Source organism: Suricata suricatta, chromosome 5 (assembly GCF_006229205.1).
Source record: "Suricata suricatta isolate VVHF042 chromosome 5, meerkat_22Aug2017_6uvM2_HiC, whole genome shotgun sequence".
Classification (NCBI taxonomy): domain Eukaryota; kingdom Metazoa; phylum Chordata; class Mammalia; order Carnivora; family Herpestidae; genus Suricata; species Suricata suricatta.
In genome coordinates, this window is record NC_043704.1 from 122,012,352 (window position 1) to 122,028,927 (window position 16,576).

A 16,576-nucleotide genomic window follows, 5' to 3' on the forward strand; every position below is an offset into this window, starting at 1 on the left:
AAATTTCTGATCGTAAAGTTAGTAAGTCCTTTAAAATATCTTGTAAGATTTCAGCCTTGACAGTTAACTCTCTCTGTCAGTATTAAACAATCCCATGGAGCTAAGAGGCATCTTCAAAGTGGATGCAAAAGAGGTGGTCTTCATAAGATCTAGGGTTACTCCTAATTGTAGCCAAAAGTAGGAACAATTTGCATATCTCAGGTGAGCAGAGTGCCAAGCCAAGTTCTTAGGATATGAAACAAGACCGGCAAGAAGGGCGTAGCTTTCTCTGGGAGAGAAAGGACCAATAACCATTTGGTCAGGAACTGGAAAGCAAAGGACAATGTGAAATTTTATTTCCCTCTTTTGACTGGGCTCCAGAGGTATCTCTACAAATATTTTCAGGATCCTCCCTGGTTTAAGAAATTCTTTGATTGTGGACCCTTGGTTCAGTCTTTGAGGAAGATATGAAAGATATCTGAAGGGAATGACCTGTAACCTCAGGTAGTCTTACTTTATAAGTTAACTGTTTAATAGTATTTTAGAGTAGAGAAGCAGTTCAGATAGAGGGTTATTAAAATGGATACTCAAATATAGGATAGAGGAGATCACTAGGAATTATGTCACTTTTATGCCTCAGTCTATTGCAGTCATTTGTTTTAAAGACCATTTTTCTTTAATTTTTCATTAGCCTTTTACAATGAATCTTTCTTATTTTGGAATTTTGAAAACCTCTAGAGATTTCTGCATTCTAATAAGTGGATATCCCATTCTGTTTGTTTAATTTGGGAATGCTTGCTTTTAAGTGCATTTCCTAAATGTCTTCTCTGTTTGGAAATTTCCACGTAATGGCCATTATCTTTCTAGGTTTTCATTAGTAAGATTTTGCCATTTTACTAGCTCTGAAATTTCCTGGACTGTACTGTGGTGTCTTTCCTGATTGGATGGGGGCCCCCAAATGTGGAGGTGATTATTGGGTGATTAGTTCAGGGTGGTGAAATGATTCACCTTAGGCAGAATAAAGGACATAGAACTTTATTGAGTAAGAGAGAGGCTGGCAGGAGAGCAAAGGAGAGACTGTCTGCAATGAGGCCGTAGGTGAGGGCTGTTTATAGATGAGGAAGGTGGGGAGGTATGGGGACCTATGGAATTTTCTCTTTTTTGGTAACTGTGCTTGTTTGTAAGTAGCCCATTGGTCAGTTATGGCTAATGGAATTTTGAGAGGGTCACCTGATGGGTCTCTCTTTATTCAGCGAAGTGGCCCCTGTGGGCCCTTTTGCCTTGCTTTTACATTCTGTTTCTCAAGCCTGTTGTCTAAAAGTGGCCTCTACATGTAAATCTTTTTTTTTTCCTAATAATTTTTTAAGTTTATTATTTATTTAAGTTTTTTTTTGAGAGAGAGAGACAGAATGAGCAGGGAGGGGCAGAGAGAGAGGGAGAGAGTGAATCTCAAGCAGGTTCCACACAGTCAGCATGGAGCTCAGTGCAGGGCTTGAATTCACTAACTGGGAGATCATGACTTGAGCCGAAACCAGGAGTCAGACACTTAACTGACTGAGCCACCCAGGTGCCTCTACATGTAATTCTTAGACATAAAATAAGCAGTAGGGCTGGAAGGTGATGTGTTCAACTCTGTAGATTTAAGGAATCCTGTTTGTTTTATCTAGACCTTTGGGTTTCTTAGAGTTAAACTAATACATAAGAGAGACATGTGGTGGAGTTGGGAATTATGGCGTGTTTACGGTGTACTTTGTTGCACAAAAATTTTCTTGATGTTGGCAGTCTAACCTGTTTCATGACCAGCTTACCCTGTTTCAGGAGTCTTCTTGAAGTGGCAGATGCTCTAACAGCATTTGGCTGCTTGTCCCATTTTTTGTAGCTTTTTGACCTCTGAGATCTCTGTTAGGAGTAGCCTTTATCTATACAAAACAAGACCAGAAAATATGTACACTTTATTATACCACAGTAATCAAGACATGTTACTGTGTCCTGGCCAAGAAAGGGCCTGTATGCACCACCAATTCCCATGGAACCTCTGACTGTGGACGGGATAAACCAGCAAATGCCAAGGGATATGGAGGATGGACTAATTCTAAATAACATGGAGAATCCCAGCTGCCTCCAACAGTTCCCAGCATGGAATCTAGGGAAAGATTTCAAACAAATGGAGAATTGCAGACTAAACTGTCAGCAGTTTCCAGTGTGGAATCCAGGGACAGAACTAAGACTTGGGGTTTTCTACCTGGGAAATTGTCTGAAAGACTAGGGGCTTAACTCTGGGCAGATCTGGCTGCCAACTCAATTGACCTGCCCTGTGAAGGAAAACCAGTTAGATCAGCAGCTTGATACAAAGAAAGCAGAGCTCAGAACTGAGAGGGAAATGGTGAGAAAGACAGTAAATTCAAAAAGGTTCATGGTACTCCACTTGTGTTTCTCATTCCTGAATGCCACTGGAAGTTTCCTTCAGATCCTGAAGGTGCCACGAAAATTTCAACTGAGTGAATTTTAAGATCTAACTGGCTTTATTAATTGCTTAATGAATCCAGCAGTATCTCACCTAGCATGTAAAGAGGATCTCCCCTGAACTTTTACCAAAGCTTGTAAGGCCCCATTTAGTGAGGTCCTACTTCATGAATTGACCTCATGAACAAACCACATCGTACATTTTCTTGATTCTCTGGGAACCTTAGCTTGGCTTTTTTTTTTTTTTTAACTTTATTTATTTATTTTGAGTGAGAGAGATTGATCCCAAGCTGACTCTGTGCTATTAGCAAAGACCTGGTGCTCTGTCTCCCAAACTGTGAGATCATGACCTGTGCCAAATCAAGAGTCTGATGTTTAACTGACTGAGCCATCCAGATGCCCCAACCTCAGCTTGACTTTTTATAACAGTGAACATATGACATATGTATGATTACATTTTTACTCTTGACTGATGAATAGCAAGAGGGAGACGGTACATTTTACATGGCAGTTCTTGTTATTGCTGTAAACCTATGAAAAGACAGGGTGTTGAAACACTTAAAGTTTTTGACTTATGGCCATGTGGGTATTCAGGACACTATTCCAGGAAATGGATATTGATACAGTTAGTGATGGGGCCTGAAATTCACAACTGTACAAACATAGAAGAAATTCAAATTTGAAATACTTCAAAAAGTTCCTGTTTGCACAGTCTGTTTTTCAACTGGTTCCCTTTTCACCAGTGTTTGTACAGCTCCTGAAACTGTTGAGAAATGGAGTGTCTGTGGCTAACTTGGCAAGCTTCAGCCATCTCGATTTTCATCAAGCTACATAGAACCTTCCAGTTTCCTGTGAGCAAGCCCTCAGCCTGTCTATAAAAACTACATGACTGAATTCACATCCCTACAGAGTCTTAGTGGTTTCTTTTCTTAGAAGCAAAGTTAAAAAATGAAAACATTATGTAAAAATCTCCTTTTCATGGAAGTTCAAGCCAAGGTGTTCCTGTTTGTCGCATACATGTTTTATATGCTTATTATATATAAGCATGTTATATACATGTTACTATAAATGTGTTTATATTAACAACTGTTTCAGTTTTAATGACATAATAATAAAAACTCTTTCTTATGATTTATGGTTGGCCAAGGCTGTTTCTAATGGATTTTTGCAAAACATGACATGGAAAGACCTCAGTTATTAAACAATGAAGTTGACTTTTAAACACAGTGGTTTTGATTTAGTTGGACACTGTTGATCTTGTACTAATTACATAATTTTTTTTTATTTGCTTAAGTTTTGATAGCCAGAGTTACTTTATAAAACAAGTACTATAGACTTGGACAACAAATACTACTATATTCATATTTATTTTATTACACAATAATTCATTTAACTGTACTATTCATGGCAAGAGAATATATTCAGAAGATATCACACCAGAGTGATGACAAGAACCAGATATTAAGGCTGAATGGCAGGACCCCCAGGATGACTTGTACATAGATTTTCCTCTTCTATGAAATTGGCCAAATGGAGTGGATCATATTGTGTTTCTAATTCTACTACTCAGTGAGCTGCAGAGTTCTGAGTACTTTAAATGTTATCTTCTTACCCACAATCTCTGTCCCTTTACTTTTCTCTGATTTTTAAGATTTTATTTAAGAAAGGATTGAAGAATATCTGAAAAAATGGTGCTTTAAGTTAACAAGTGGTAAAAATATGTTTTTTAGTCTTGTATCTAATATGTTTGTCATAACCTAAGCACTGATTTTACTTTGCCTGATGTTGAAGGTTTGTGTTGGGGAGAGGAAAGGAGTAGTTATTAATATGATCACATGATACAAGAGTACTTTATAACCGTAAATAAATTTTGTTGGTGGGGAACTTTATTTTTCAGGTTGAAGCACTCAATAAGTTAAAAACTTTAAATAGTTTAATCAAACTGAATGCAATGAAGTTAAACAGAGCCAAAGGGAAGGAGGCGATGCACACTTGTTTAAAACAGAATGCTTACCGGGAAGCCCTCTCTGACCTGCAGTCGCCTCTGAATCCATGTGTCATCCTCTCAGAACTCTAGTAAGTGACCATCTTTGCTGTGCTCAGTGACTTTTCCATAAAAATAGCAATGCAGAAAGAAACTTCTGAGTGACGGCCTTGCAGGAGCAATAGGGTTAGCTGTTAACCCCAGTAAGAACTGTATATTTGAAGAAGGAAACTCTTAAATTTCTCAGAGGTTATTGTGTGCACTGGGATGTACGCCTACCAGCTAAATTTACTTGTGTGAATCATAAAAGTTATTGCAAGGTATTTTCCTTTCAGTTGTATGTGATTAAATTTGTTTTCTATATTACTGCTTTCTAACGGTTGAACATCCTATGTGTGCAAAATGTTGGCAACCATCATAGATTATTAACTCATTTATTTTCCTGTTTCAAAATGAGATCTTAAATTGATTTGGAAAATTATTTATCACTTTTTCATTCCCTTCAAAAGTAATAATAGAAAAGTAATGATGTGTATCACCTTGTATTAGTATTCAAAATTGAACCCTCTTTAAGAAATCAGAATGAATTTACAATATTCCTACTTTTAATCTAATGGTATGATCTGGTTTTTCTTGACTCTCTGTAATAACATAAAGTTAAGGAAGAATAAAGAAAGAAAAGGAAGAATTTTAAACATAGGTAGTGAGAAGGATAAATCTGGATTTTCAGTCTAACCCATCTGGCATCACTAAATACCAACCAAAGCTGTCACCTCAGTTGTTTTTTTCTTTTTCTCTCTCTCTCTCTTTCTTTCTCTCTCTCTCTCTCTCTCTCTCTTTCTTTCTTCTTTCTTTCTTTTCTTTTTTTTTTTTTTTTTTTTAACCAAAGGGAAATGTTCTAGTTCTCACTTCTGCAGACCTAATTGGAACAGGTGAGGGTTCCCCCAAGTCCAATACATGATGGCAAAATTTGCAGTCTTGCCATTTCTTTAAGTTGAAGTGGGCTAATTTTTCCCATGTTTGATTTCAGTGTTGAAAAGTGTAAATACATGGATTCCAAAATGAAGCCTTTGTGGCTCGTGTACAACAACAAAGTGTTTGGTGAGGATTCAGTTGGAGTGATTTTTAAAAATGGTGATGGTATGTACTGAGATTTTTACAGTACCAACTTCCTTAGTATTTTTCATTTGTTGTCAGTTTGCTTTATCTGAAAAGTGATGTGTAATGTGTAACAGATGCAAGCCCAGGGGTAGCTATCAATGGTCATAAGGTTGAATTTGGCATGTCCTATAATTTTTTTTTCCTCTTAGAAAATATCTTTTACAGCTTACTTACTTGCATGGCTCTAATAAATCTTTTTTCCTACAAAATACAAAGTCTGTCTACTTCTTTGGTAAGAAGCTTGTGAAGTACAGTATTTTCAGTAGTATATTCATACATTCTGTTTCAGTGATAGTTTTGATATTGCTGCCATAGTTTTATATTTTAATTAAAATATCTTAATGACTTATATTTTTGAAAGGAAATGCCTCTGAGGTGATTACACCAACCAGAAGGCAGTTATGACAGCCACCACTCATTAGTTGTATGATTACAGATAAGTCATGTAAAATTCACTGAGCTTCCTTCAGGTTCTTTGTGGTCATAAGGATTATAGTATTTGTAGGTTGGGTTTATTAAAAGGAACAAAAGGTACATAAGTAAATATGCTTAACATACTACATGCTTATAACTATTTAAAAAAAAACTTGTAGTGTTTTGCTAGACATCTAATCCCACTTGACGATTTAAATGTTACTATGTAAGTCAATACTGTTGTTACTATGTAAGTCAATACTGTTCAAAGCCCTGTTACTCAAAATTATCCTTGGATATGATAATAAATAAAATCAACTATTACCCTTCTGTAACCCATCATACAATTCCTTATGTGATACTTAAGAACTTCCTGTGCATCCCTAAACACAACCAGGAAAGAAAAGAATTAGCATTGTGAATTGTGTGGATGTTGTATATAGTCATTACTGTGTTATACAGTTTTACAGCTACCATATAATCGGTGTTGTAGCTTACACATGGTAAACAATTAAAAATTGTTTTTTTTTAAGTCATCTCTACACCGTGAGTTTGTGGGGCACAAACTCATGACCCTGAGATCAAGAGTGACATGCTCTACTGCCTGTTTCACCCAGGCGCCCCTATTAAAAATATTATTTACCTTGGGGTACTTAGGTAGCTCAGTCAGTTGAGCGTCCAACTCTTGATTTCAGCTCAGGTCATGGTCTCAGAGTTTTGGGATCCAGCCCTGTGTCAGGCTCCACACCGAGAGTGGAGCCTGCTTGGGATTCTCTCTCTCTGCCTCTGCCCTTCTCCTGTTTGTGCGAGCGTGTGTACTCTCTCCCTCTCTCTCTCTCAAAAAAAATTACCTTAATTTCTGAAATAGTGTTACAGGCACATGCTAACCAACAAACCTAATATTTAACTAAGTAAGTGTGCTCAACATCAAAATTTTTGGAAATTACTAGCACTATGTTGGTAAGTGATTTTACTTCTGTCTGAATTAGCTAATCTTGAATTAATATTATTAAACATAAAACAGAAAGCATTTATAATAAAGCACAGTTTCCCCCCCTTAGATTTACGACAAGATATGTTGACACTCCAGATGTTGCGCTTGATGGATTTACTCTGGAAAGAAGCTGGTCTGGATCTTCGGTGAGATTTCTAGTGAATTTATTTTTGTCTCATGTTGTATTCCTTCCATAGCAAAATTTAAAAAAAAATTTTATTCCTTCTTCTCTCTTATTATTAACTGGTGTTCATGGTAATATTTATATACCATTTTATAGTTTACGGTATATGTCAAATGCATTGTCTTACTGAAACCTCATCAGATACAAAACTGTGTATGGTACAGAGATTCCAGAAATAAAGAATAGGTTTGAACTTTCAGTAAAGTCTAGACAGGCAGCAAGAGTCACACTCTAACCTGTGGTTCTGAGGGTGCTCTCAGGGACGATGCTCTGGTGGTCATAGGAATGATGAGGCCAGAGAATGGCCTGTCCCTCTCCTTAGCCTGGAACTTTCCCTCAAGGGAGGTGTTCAGGGGTGCTCTAGTGTTTGTAGTTTGTCACCATTATTTGAGGTAGAGACAGCAGAACAGGTTTATGGCAACAGAAAAAAGGGAACATAATGGATTTTAAAAGTTTAATCACTGTCACATCTCCTAAGGGCAGGAACAGATGAAGAGAATTACAAACAAAAGGTTGATTGTGTTTATACATTACAATATAAGATTTGATTCTTATAAAGCTACACAATTAAAGGTCAAGCCTCACATTCTGCCTAATACTTGTATTAAACAGGACAGAAGAATAATGATCATAAATATTTAAAGAGCTTATGGAAATAAATATGGAGAGGGGCACATGCCTGGCTCAGTCTAAAGAGTGTGTGACTTTTGATCACAGAGTCTTGAGTTTGAGCCCTGTCTTGGGTGTAGAGATTACTTAATTAAATAAAGCTTTAAAAAAAAAAAAGTAATATGGAGGAAAAAATATGAAAAGGCTATTCACATAAGATACAAAATAAATATGCTGATAATTATGTGAACACAGTCACTTCTAACATACAAATACAACATGCAATTCCAACATACAAGAAGTGGATACCATTGATTTCCTAGCAAAGATTTTGTTAAATGATAACATCTCTTAAGATACTGTTGAAACAACAAAGATACAAGTATTTTCACATGTCTTTGTAAATTAATATTAACCTCTCTGTATCAGGTTTATTTATATGTCTAGTATTTCCAGAATTTACCTTAAAATTAGAAATTGGAAATGGGCACCTGGGCCTCAGTTGGTTAAGCATCTGACTCTTGATTTCCTCTCCTACCTTCTGACATCTCAGAATTTAGCTTTTGTTTTTTTACCTAATTTTTTATTTTTCTAAATTGTGGACTATTTCATATATGAAATTATAGAAAATGATTTATAGTTTATATGTTTTACTTTGGGATTTAACAAATATATATCTAGCAATTAAATGACAGATGTTAACATGTCTCCAGCTGACTTTTTTAAAAAAAGGAATTAAATATGCAGATAATATTTTAATGCATTCTTATCCTATCCTGTGTTCTCACATCTCAGAATTAACCACTATTCTAAAGCTATAATATCTATATTTTTATGCTTTACGTATACATTTTGTATCCATTACATGTTTTGAACTATTATTTTTTTTTAAATAATTGTATTCATATTTTACCTTAACTTTTATTTTAATTTTTTTTAAATAGTTTATTGTCGGGGCACCTGGGTGGTTCAGTCGGTTAAGCCTCTGACTTCAGCTCAGGTCATGATCTCATGTTCGTGGGTTCAAGCCCCATGTTGAGCTCAGTGCTGACGGCTCAGAGCCTGGAGCCTGCTTCTGATTCTGTCTCCGTCTCTCTCTGCTCCTCCCCGCTCATGTTCTGTCTTTCTGTCTCAAAAAAAAAAAAATAAAAAATATTTAAAAAAATAGTTTATTGTCAAATTGGTTTCCATATAACACCCAGTGCTCTTCCCCACAAGTGCCCTCCCTCCATTACCACCACCTCCCTTCCCTTTCCCCCTGCCCCTCCCATGCTCTGTTCCTTTTCAGTATTCAGTAGTCTCTCAGGTTTTGCATCTCTCTCCCTCCCCAGCTCTCTTTCCCCTTTCTCCTCCCCATGGTCCTCCATTAGGTTTCTCCTGTTCCCCTGTTAGACCTATGAGTGCAAACATATGGTATCTGTCCTTCTCTGCCTGACTTATTTCGCTTAGCATGACACCCTCAAGGTCCATCCACTTTCCTACAAATGGCCAGATTTCATTCTTTCTCATTGCCATGTAATACTCCATTGTATATATATACCACATCTTCTTGATCCATTCATCAGGTGATGGACATTTAGACTCTCTCCATGATTTGGCTATTGTTGACAGTGCTGCTATGAACATTGGGGTACATGTGCCCCTATGTGTCAGTACTTCTGTATCCCTTGGGTAAATCCCTAGTAATGCTATTGCTGGGTCATAGGAGAGTTCTACTGATAGTTTTCTGAGGAACCTCCACACTGTTTTCAAGCGCCAGTTTACATTCCCACCAACAGTGCAGGAGGGTGCCCATTTCTCCACATCCTCGCCAGCATCTATAGTCTCTTGATGTGTTCATTTTAGCCACTCTTATTAGTGTGAGGTGGTATCTCAGTGTGGTTTTGATTTGTGTTTCCCTGATGCTGAGTGATGCTGAGCATTGTTTCATGTGCCTATAGGCCATCAGGATGTCCTCTTTGGAGAAGTGTCTGTATATGTCTTCTGCCCATTTCTTCACTGGGTGATTTGTTTTTTGGGTGTGGAGTTTGGTGAGTTCCTTATAGATTTTGGATACTAGCCCTTTATCTGATACATCGTTTGCAACTATCTTTTTTCCATTCTGTCTGTTGCCTATTAGTTTTCTTGATTGTTTCCTTTGCAGTGCAGAAGCTTTTTATCTTGATGAGGTCCCAATAGTTCATTTTTGTTCTTGATTCCCTTGCCTTTCAGGATGTGTCAAGTAGGACTTGCTGTGGTTGAGGTCAAGGAGGCTATTACCTGCTTTCTCCTCTAGGACTTTGATGGTTTCCTGTCTCACATTCAGGTCTTTTATCCATTTTGAGTTTATTTTTGTGTATGCTATAAGAAAGTGGTCTAGTTTCATTCTTCTGCATGTTACTGTCCAGTTCTCCCAGCACCACCTGCTGAAGACATGTTTTGAACTTTAAATGAATGCTGTCATACCACATGCAACTTTTACTTTTGTCTCACAACATTATTTTTTGGATTTAATAAGATTAATATGTGACATTCTAATTTGTTATTTTCACTTCATTATTAAAATATAAAAATTTATCCATTCTTCTGTTAATAGCTATTTACATTTATTGTTTTTTTCCAACAATAACAAAAATTTTGTTGGAGTTTGATACTTCACTATTCACATATGGAAGATATCTTTAGTTTATAATAGCTGGAAGTGGAATTGCTTACTCATAAATGAGGCATATGTATTTTCAACTTTACCATCCTTGTCCAAATGGTTGTACCAGTGTTATGTTTCCACCCAGAAGTATCTTCTTGCCAATCAGACTCATTGACTTTTTTGCAGATCTGAGGGATATAATATGCTATTTCAGTAGAACTTTAATTTGCATTTTTTAAATTAATATTTTGGTTCATTATCACTTTTAGTATTGAAAAGTACTATTTTTTCTAATGCTATAAATTACCTAGGTTCCTTTAGAGTTTATGATTTTTAGTATGTTATTTAAAAATAAATAAAGGGGCGCCTGGGTGGCTCAGTCAGTCAAGCCTCCGGCTTCGGCTCAGGTCAGATCTCACGGTCGTGGGTTCCGCCCCACGTCAGGCTCTGTGCTGACAGCTAGCTCAGAGCCTGGAGCCTGCTTCCGTTTCTGTCTCCTTCTCTCTCTGCCCCTCCCCCTCTCATGCTCTGTCTCTCTCTGTATCAAAGATAAAACATACAAAAAAAATAAACAAATAAAAACATTTTATCTGCAATTATCTTCAAGGATATTCTTCTATATTTTATTTTGCAAATTTTATTTGCAAAGTTAGTGTGCTTTCTCTTCTTCCCTGTCTGCAAAGGTTTGGTTCTGGTGTTGGTTTTTTGGAGTGTAGGTCTTTTAGACTACTGATTTTTCTTATTGATTATTGGACTTACCAGATTTTTTTCCCTCTTGAGTCAATCCAGAGGGTAAGAATTGTCTAGTTGATCAGGATTTTCAATTTATTAGCATACATTTTTATAATTTTATTTCTTTTTTAAACGTTTATTTTGAGAGAGGGTACACACACAAGCATGGGAGCGGTGGGGAGGCAGAGAGAGATTCTCCAGCAGGCTCTATCCTGTCAGTGCAGAGCCTGATGGGAGGCTTGATCCCACGAACCATGCAGTCATGACCTGAGCTGAAATCAAGAGTCAGACGTTTATCCATCTGAGCCACCAAGGTGCTTGAAGACTATTCTTTCTTCATTAAGTTGTCTTGGAACTCTTGTCATGCATCAACTGACTATGTATGTGAGGATTTTCCCCTAAACTCTAAATTCTTTTTCATTGGTTTACATGTCTGTTTTTATGTACAGTCTTGATTACTGTGGCTTTGTATTGCGTTTTTAAATCCAGAAGTGAGTCCTTGAACTTTTGTTCATTCTCTTTATTTATCTGGGAAATCCTAATTTCTCCTTTGTTTTTGAAGAATACTTTGACTGGATTTTGAATTCTCTGTTTTCAATCTTTCAACACATTTTAACATGTCCTCCCACTGCTTTCAAGCCTCCAAGATTTCTGATGAGAAATCATGTAATTTGGCACGGCATGAGGGGAGTCCCTGTAAGGGATGAGTCACATCTCTCTTATTATTTTCAAGATTCTGGGTTTTTTTTCTTTCTTAATGTTTATTTATTTTAGTGAGAGAGAGGGCGCGGGAGCATGGACAGGGAATAGGGGGGCAGCAGAGAGAAAGAGACACAGATTCTTAAGCAGGTTCCAGGCTCCAAGCCATCAGCACAGAGCCCAACGTGGGGCTCAGACTCACAAACTATGAGATCATGACCTGAGCTGAAGTTGGACACCGAACTGACTGAGCCACCCAGGCACCCTGTTGTTTTTTTTTTAATTTTCTAAATCTTTGTTTATTTTGAGAGAGAGAACACACATATGACCTGTGGGAGGGTTAGAGAAGGAGAGAGAAGATCCTAAGTAGGCCCCATGCTGTCAGTGCAGAGCCCGACGTGAGGCTTGATCTCACAAACTTGTACGATCATAACCTGAGTCAAAATCAAGAGTCAGATACCTAAACGAATGAGCCAGTCAAGTACCCCTCAAGATTTTGTTGTTTGAATCTTGACAGTTTGATTAATATATTCAGTCCTATTTGCAGTTTATTTGACTTTGAATTCATTGAACTTCTTGGATGTATCGATTGTTTTTCATTAAATTTCAGAAGGTTTTAACTTTACTCTTTGCAAATATTCTTTTCACCTTTTTCCTCTCCTTCTATACAACCGTTATGTACTTGTTGGCCGTGTTCATTTTTCATTATTTTTCTTTTGTTCCTCTGATTGGATATTTGATCTATCTTAAAGTTTGCTGATTTTTTTCTCCTGGCTACTCAAATCTGCTGTTGTGTCCATCTAGTTTTATATTTCAGTTCTCCTTTTCAACTCCAGTGTTTTTATTTGGGTAATTTTACTAATCTGTTTCATGTGTTTCTTTTTTAATAAAAATTTTTAATATCTATTTTTGAGAGACACAGTGTGAGCAGGGGAGGGGCAGAGAGAGAGGGTGACAGAGAATCTGAAGCAGGCTCCAGGGTTTAGCTGTCAGCACAGAGCCTGACACGGGGCTGGAACTCATGAACCGTGAGAGTATGACCTGAGCTTAAGTTGGCCACTTAAACTGACTGAACCACCCAGGTGCACCTAAATCATTTGTTTCTTGATAATAGAGACTATGTCATCATAATTCATCATTCTCAGGCTTTCCTTTCCTTTCTTTCTTTAGACATGATTTCTTTTAGTTCTTTGAATATACTTAAAAATAGTTTTAACATTTTTGTCTAGGGGCACCTGGTATTCTAACCTTTGTTACTTTTTACAAGTCTGATGTGAGTCTGAATAGTATCTTTTTACCTCATTGCAGAAAACAAATTTTCTCTCAGCCTTCGGCTTCTGTAGTGTTACTACAGTTTATTAGTGTATGGATTTCTTATCCTTTCTCCCCCATTCTCAGTGTATCTTTACAATTAGAGGAAATACATCTTGTTTTAATTCCTATAAAACTCTCACAGTCTTCTGCAAATTTAATAGAGGTGTCTGGGACTTTCCTGTTGTATTCTGCATCTCTTGACCTGTCTTCCTATTTCCCACTTTTATGTGGTATTCTTTGTAGTTTTTTCTTTTCTGTCTTTCCAGTTCACTAAATTTCTTTTCTGTATTGTCTGGTTTCATTTCCTTGCATAGTTAATATTGTTTGATTTTGAATTCATTATTAGTGTGGATTGTGTTTTCTCTGAGGGTCCTTTTCTCCCTAGGGTATGAAAGTATCCTCCCAAAAGGAGTTTGTGCTTAATTTGTACTGTTCCCACAGTTTTATACACCATCAATCAGTTTTTATTTTAACTCTTAGCCTTCATGCTCTCATGTTTCATAGATAGTTTATACTTGGAAGTCACAAAAACATAGGAAGGCTTAAGTTTCTGCACTTTCATGAATTTTTTCCCCCATCTAGTGCTCAAGGTAGATGGCAAACTTTCATGCCACATCCTCTGGTCAGTGAGCAGATATTTTCTAGTTCCCTTTTCATATACTTGACAGCGCTTTCAGATCCCCAACTTTGTATAGGATCACAGGTTCAGATCCTGTCTCTTATGGGCCCAAGGCCATATCTCTTGTCTAATGGACATTAAATTGTCAACCAACTTAGTAATTTCCTCAGCCAGTCCTATGAATAATTTCTGGGACCCAGAGTTCTCCTTTTCTTTCTTTCTTTACCATAACTATTTATAAAACCTTTTTGACTTTATCTGTAATTTTTGTGTGTTTTAGAATCTACAGCAACTTAGTCCACAAGTTTGCTGGAAATAGTTATATACTTGTGATTGACTGTATCCCTATAAGATTATAAGTATTTCCTGGTTAATTTTTGAAATTTGAATTACTTTCTTCATTACTGAATATATTTGAGTTTTTAAACTTTTTAAAAATATTTTTTTAATGTTTTATTTATTTTCTTGAGTCAGAGACAGAGCATGAGTGGGGAGGGGCAGAGAGAGAGGGAGACACAGAATTGGAAGCAGGCTTCAGGCTCTGAGCTGTCAGCACAGAGCCTGACGCAGGGCTTGAACCCACAATCCTGAGATCAGGACCTGAGCCGAAGTCAGCTTAACTGATTGAGCCACCCAGGCGCCCCTAGAGTTTTTAAATTTAAAACACTTGCAGGGCACTTGGGTGGCTCAGTCAGTTAAGCATCCAACTCTTGGTTTTGGCTCAGGTCAAGATCTTACAATTCCTGGATTTGAGCCCCACATCTTGCTCTGTGCTGACAGCATGGAACCTGCTTGGAACTCTGTCTCTGTCTCTCTCTCTCTCTCTCTCTCTCTCTCATTCTGTCTCTCTCTTTCTCTCCCCCCACACATAAATGAATAAACTTAAAAAAATAATTTAAAAAAACTCACTTGTTATTTATTGACTAAACGAGGTTCTTCACATATGTAATGTCATGTAAGTTAAAAAATACTATATGAGGTTTATTATTCCTTTTTTTTTTAAATATTTTTTTAATGTTTTAATTTATTTTTGATACAGAGAGAGACAGAGCATGAGAGGGGGAGGGGCAGAGAGAGAAGAAGACACAGAACCAGAAGCAGGCTCCAGGCTCTGAGCCAGCTGTCAGCACAGAGCCCGACGCAGGGCTGGAACCCACGAACGTGAGATCTGACCTGAGTTGAAGTCAGAGGCTTAACCGACTGAGCCACCCAGGCGCCCCTATTATTCTTTTTTAACAGATGAGGAAAATTAAGCCTCAAGGAATTTTTTAAATTAAATTAAAAAAAATTTTTTTAAGGGATGACACAAGTCGGGGACGGGCCAGAAGGATAGAGAGAGAGCGAGTGAATCTTAAGCAGGCTCCATCCTCAGGGCTCTCTCCCACATCCCTGTGATGAAATCAAGAGTCAGTCCCTCAATCAGTTGAGCCACCAGTCCAAGGCTCAAGGGATTCTAAACAAATTTGCCAAATGTTACAAAAATATTAATTAAAGAAGCCAAGTTCATATCCAGGTCTGTCAGACTGTACACTTGATATTATTTTTTTCATTTTACCAGTCTAAGCAAGAAAGCAATCATGGTAAATAAGACATGTCTTGAGGTAACCCTTTGTTTATCACAGTGTTGTGGTGTCCCAGATATGTAGTTTTCCATTGATTTAAGGGTGGGGTTTTGTTTTGGTTTTTTTTTTGTTTGTTTGTTTGGTTTTTTTTTTGGTAAAGAAAGAGTTTTCTAGTCTTGGATCCTTCCAGGATAAACTTTTTAGTACTGTTGAAATGGAAAGAGCAATTTGCTGTTGGTGTTCCCTTTATGGGACTTATGGATGTGATTGGAATAAGGAAGTGAGACTATAATTTATCTAAAAAGGACCCTTTGAGCACTATAAGTGACAGACATTTGCTTTTAAATTAGGAGGAATTTATAATACAGCGGTGTAAAAAAAATAGAATTAGTTTTGCATAGGTAGCAAGTTTTGTAGTCAACCACATACACATAAGAAGTACTGGATGGATAAGAGGAGTGGGTGATCGTGAACTCCGCCTGAGGAACATAAACCCAGGGGGGCTGGTCTACACTGCCCCCCAGCACACCCCCACTTTTTGTATATAAAGTTTTATTGGCATAACCACAGCTGATTTGTTTACATACTGTCTGTGCCTGCTTTTATGCTGTTACTGCGAATTGAATAGTGGCCTGATAGTCTGCAGTGCCCCAAATATTTACTATCTGGCTTAATCTCCAAAAGTTTGCTGACCCTTCCTATAAAGTAAGCCCCTGCAAAAATCATTTTATCAAATGATTTGATGCCAGGCCAGGTCCAATGACTCAGAAAAGGTCCTGCAGGACCATCCAGGAGGGTCTTTGGTTTCACGCAGGATAGAAATTATTTGGGAGCCAGCAGGAAATGAAGCAGAATTTATTGAAGATCTAGGGAGAGCAGATACAGACGGGCTGTCCAGAACACTAGGAAAGGAAAAGGAGTGTGAGTATGGTGTGGATTTATCTGAGGTTTGAGAGTTCTTACTGGCGACAGTCATGTGTCCTCTCAGGCATCCAGGAACCAGGAACCAAGTAGAACAAGGACAGGGTAGAAGTTTCCAAGAGACGTCACTTATTTCTTGAAACCAGCAGTCTTGGGGGTTGAGATGCCTAGCTATCGCTAGTGATTTAGATATTACTTATTGTGCTGGAAGACTCCAAAGATATCATTAACTTTGTCCCTTACAAGGAAGACATGCAGTAAGGCAACGTAGGGCTGGGGTGCAGGTCCTAGCAAGAATAGAAGCAGGAAAAAAAG

At 37.5% G+C, this 16,576-nt stretch overlaps 1 protein-coding gene across 4 annotated transcripts in view; it reads left to right on the top strand.

Moving 5' to 3' along the window:
* Positions 1 to 16,576, top strand: part of PIK3CB (phosphatidylinositol-4,5-bisphosphate 3-kinase catalytic subunit beta) — a 168,817-nt gene that overhangs the window by 139,357 nt on the left and 12,884 nt on the right. For all 4 annotated transcript variants that reach the window (XM_029940169.1, XM_029940170.1, XM_029940171.1 and 1 more), the window contains 3 exons: positions 4,340 to 4,518; positions 5,457 to 5,566; positions 7,063 to 7,141. In XM_029940169.1, the coding sequence (XP_029796029.1) occupies positions 4,340 to 4,518; positions 5,457 to 5,566; positions 7,063 to 7,141 (368 nt within the window). The remainder of the gene's footprint in view (positions 1 to 4,339; positions 4,519 to 5,456; positions 5,567 to 7,062; positions 7,142 to 16,576) is intronic.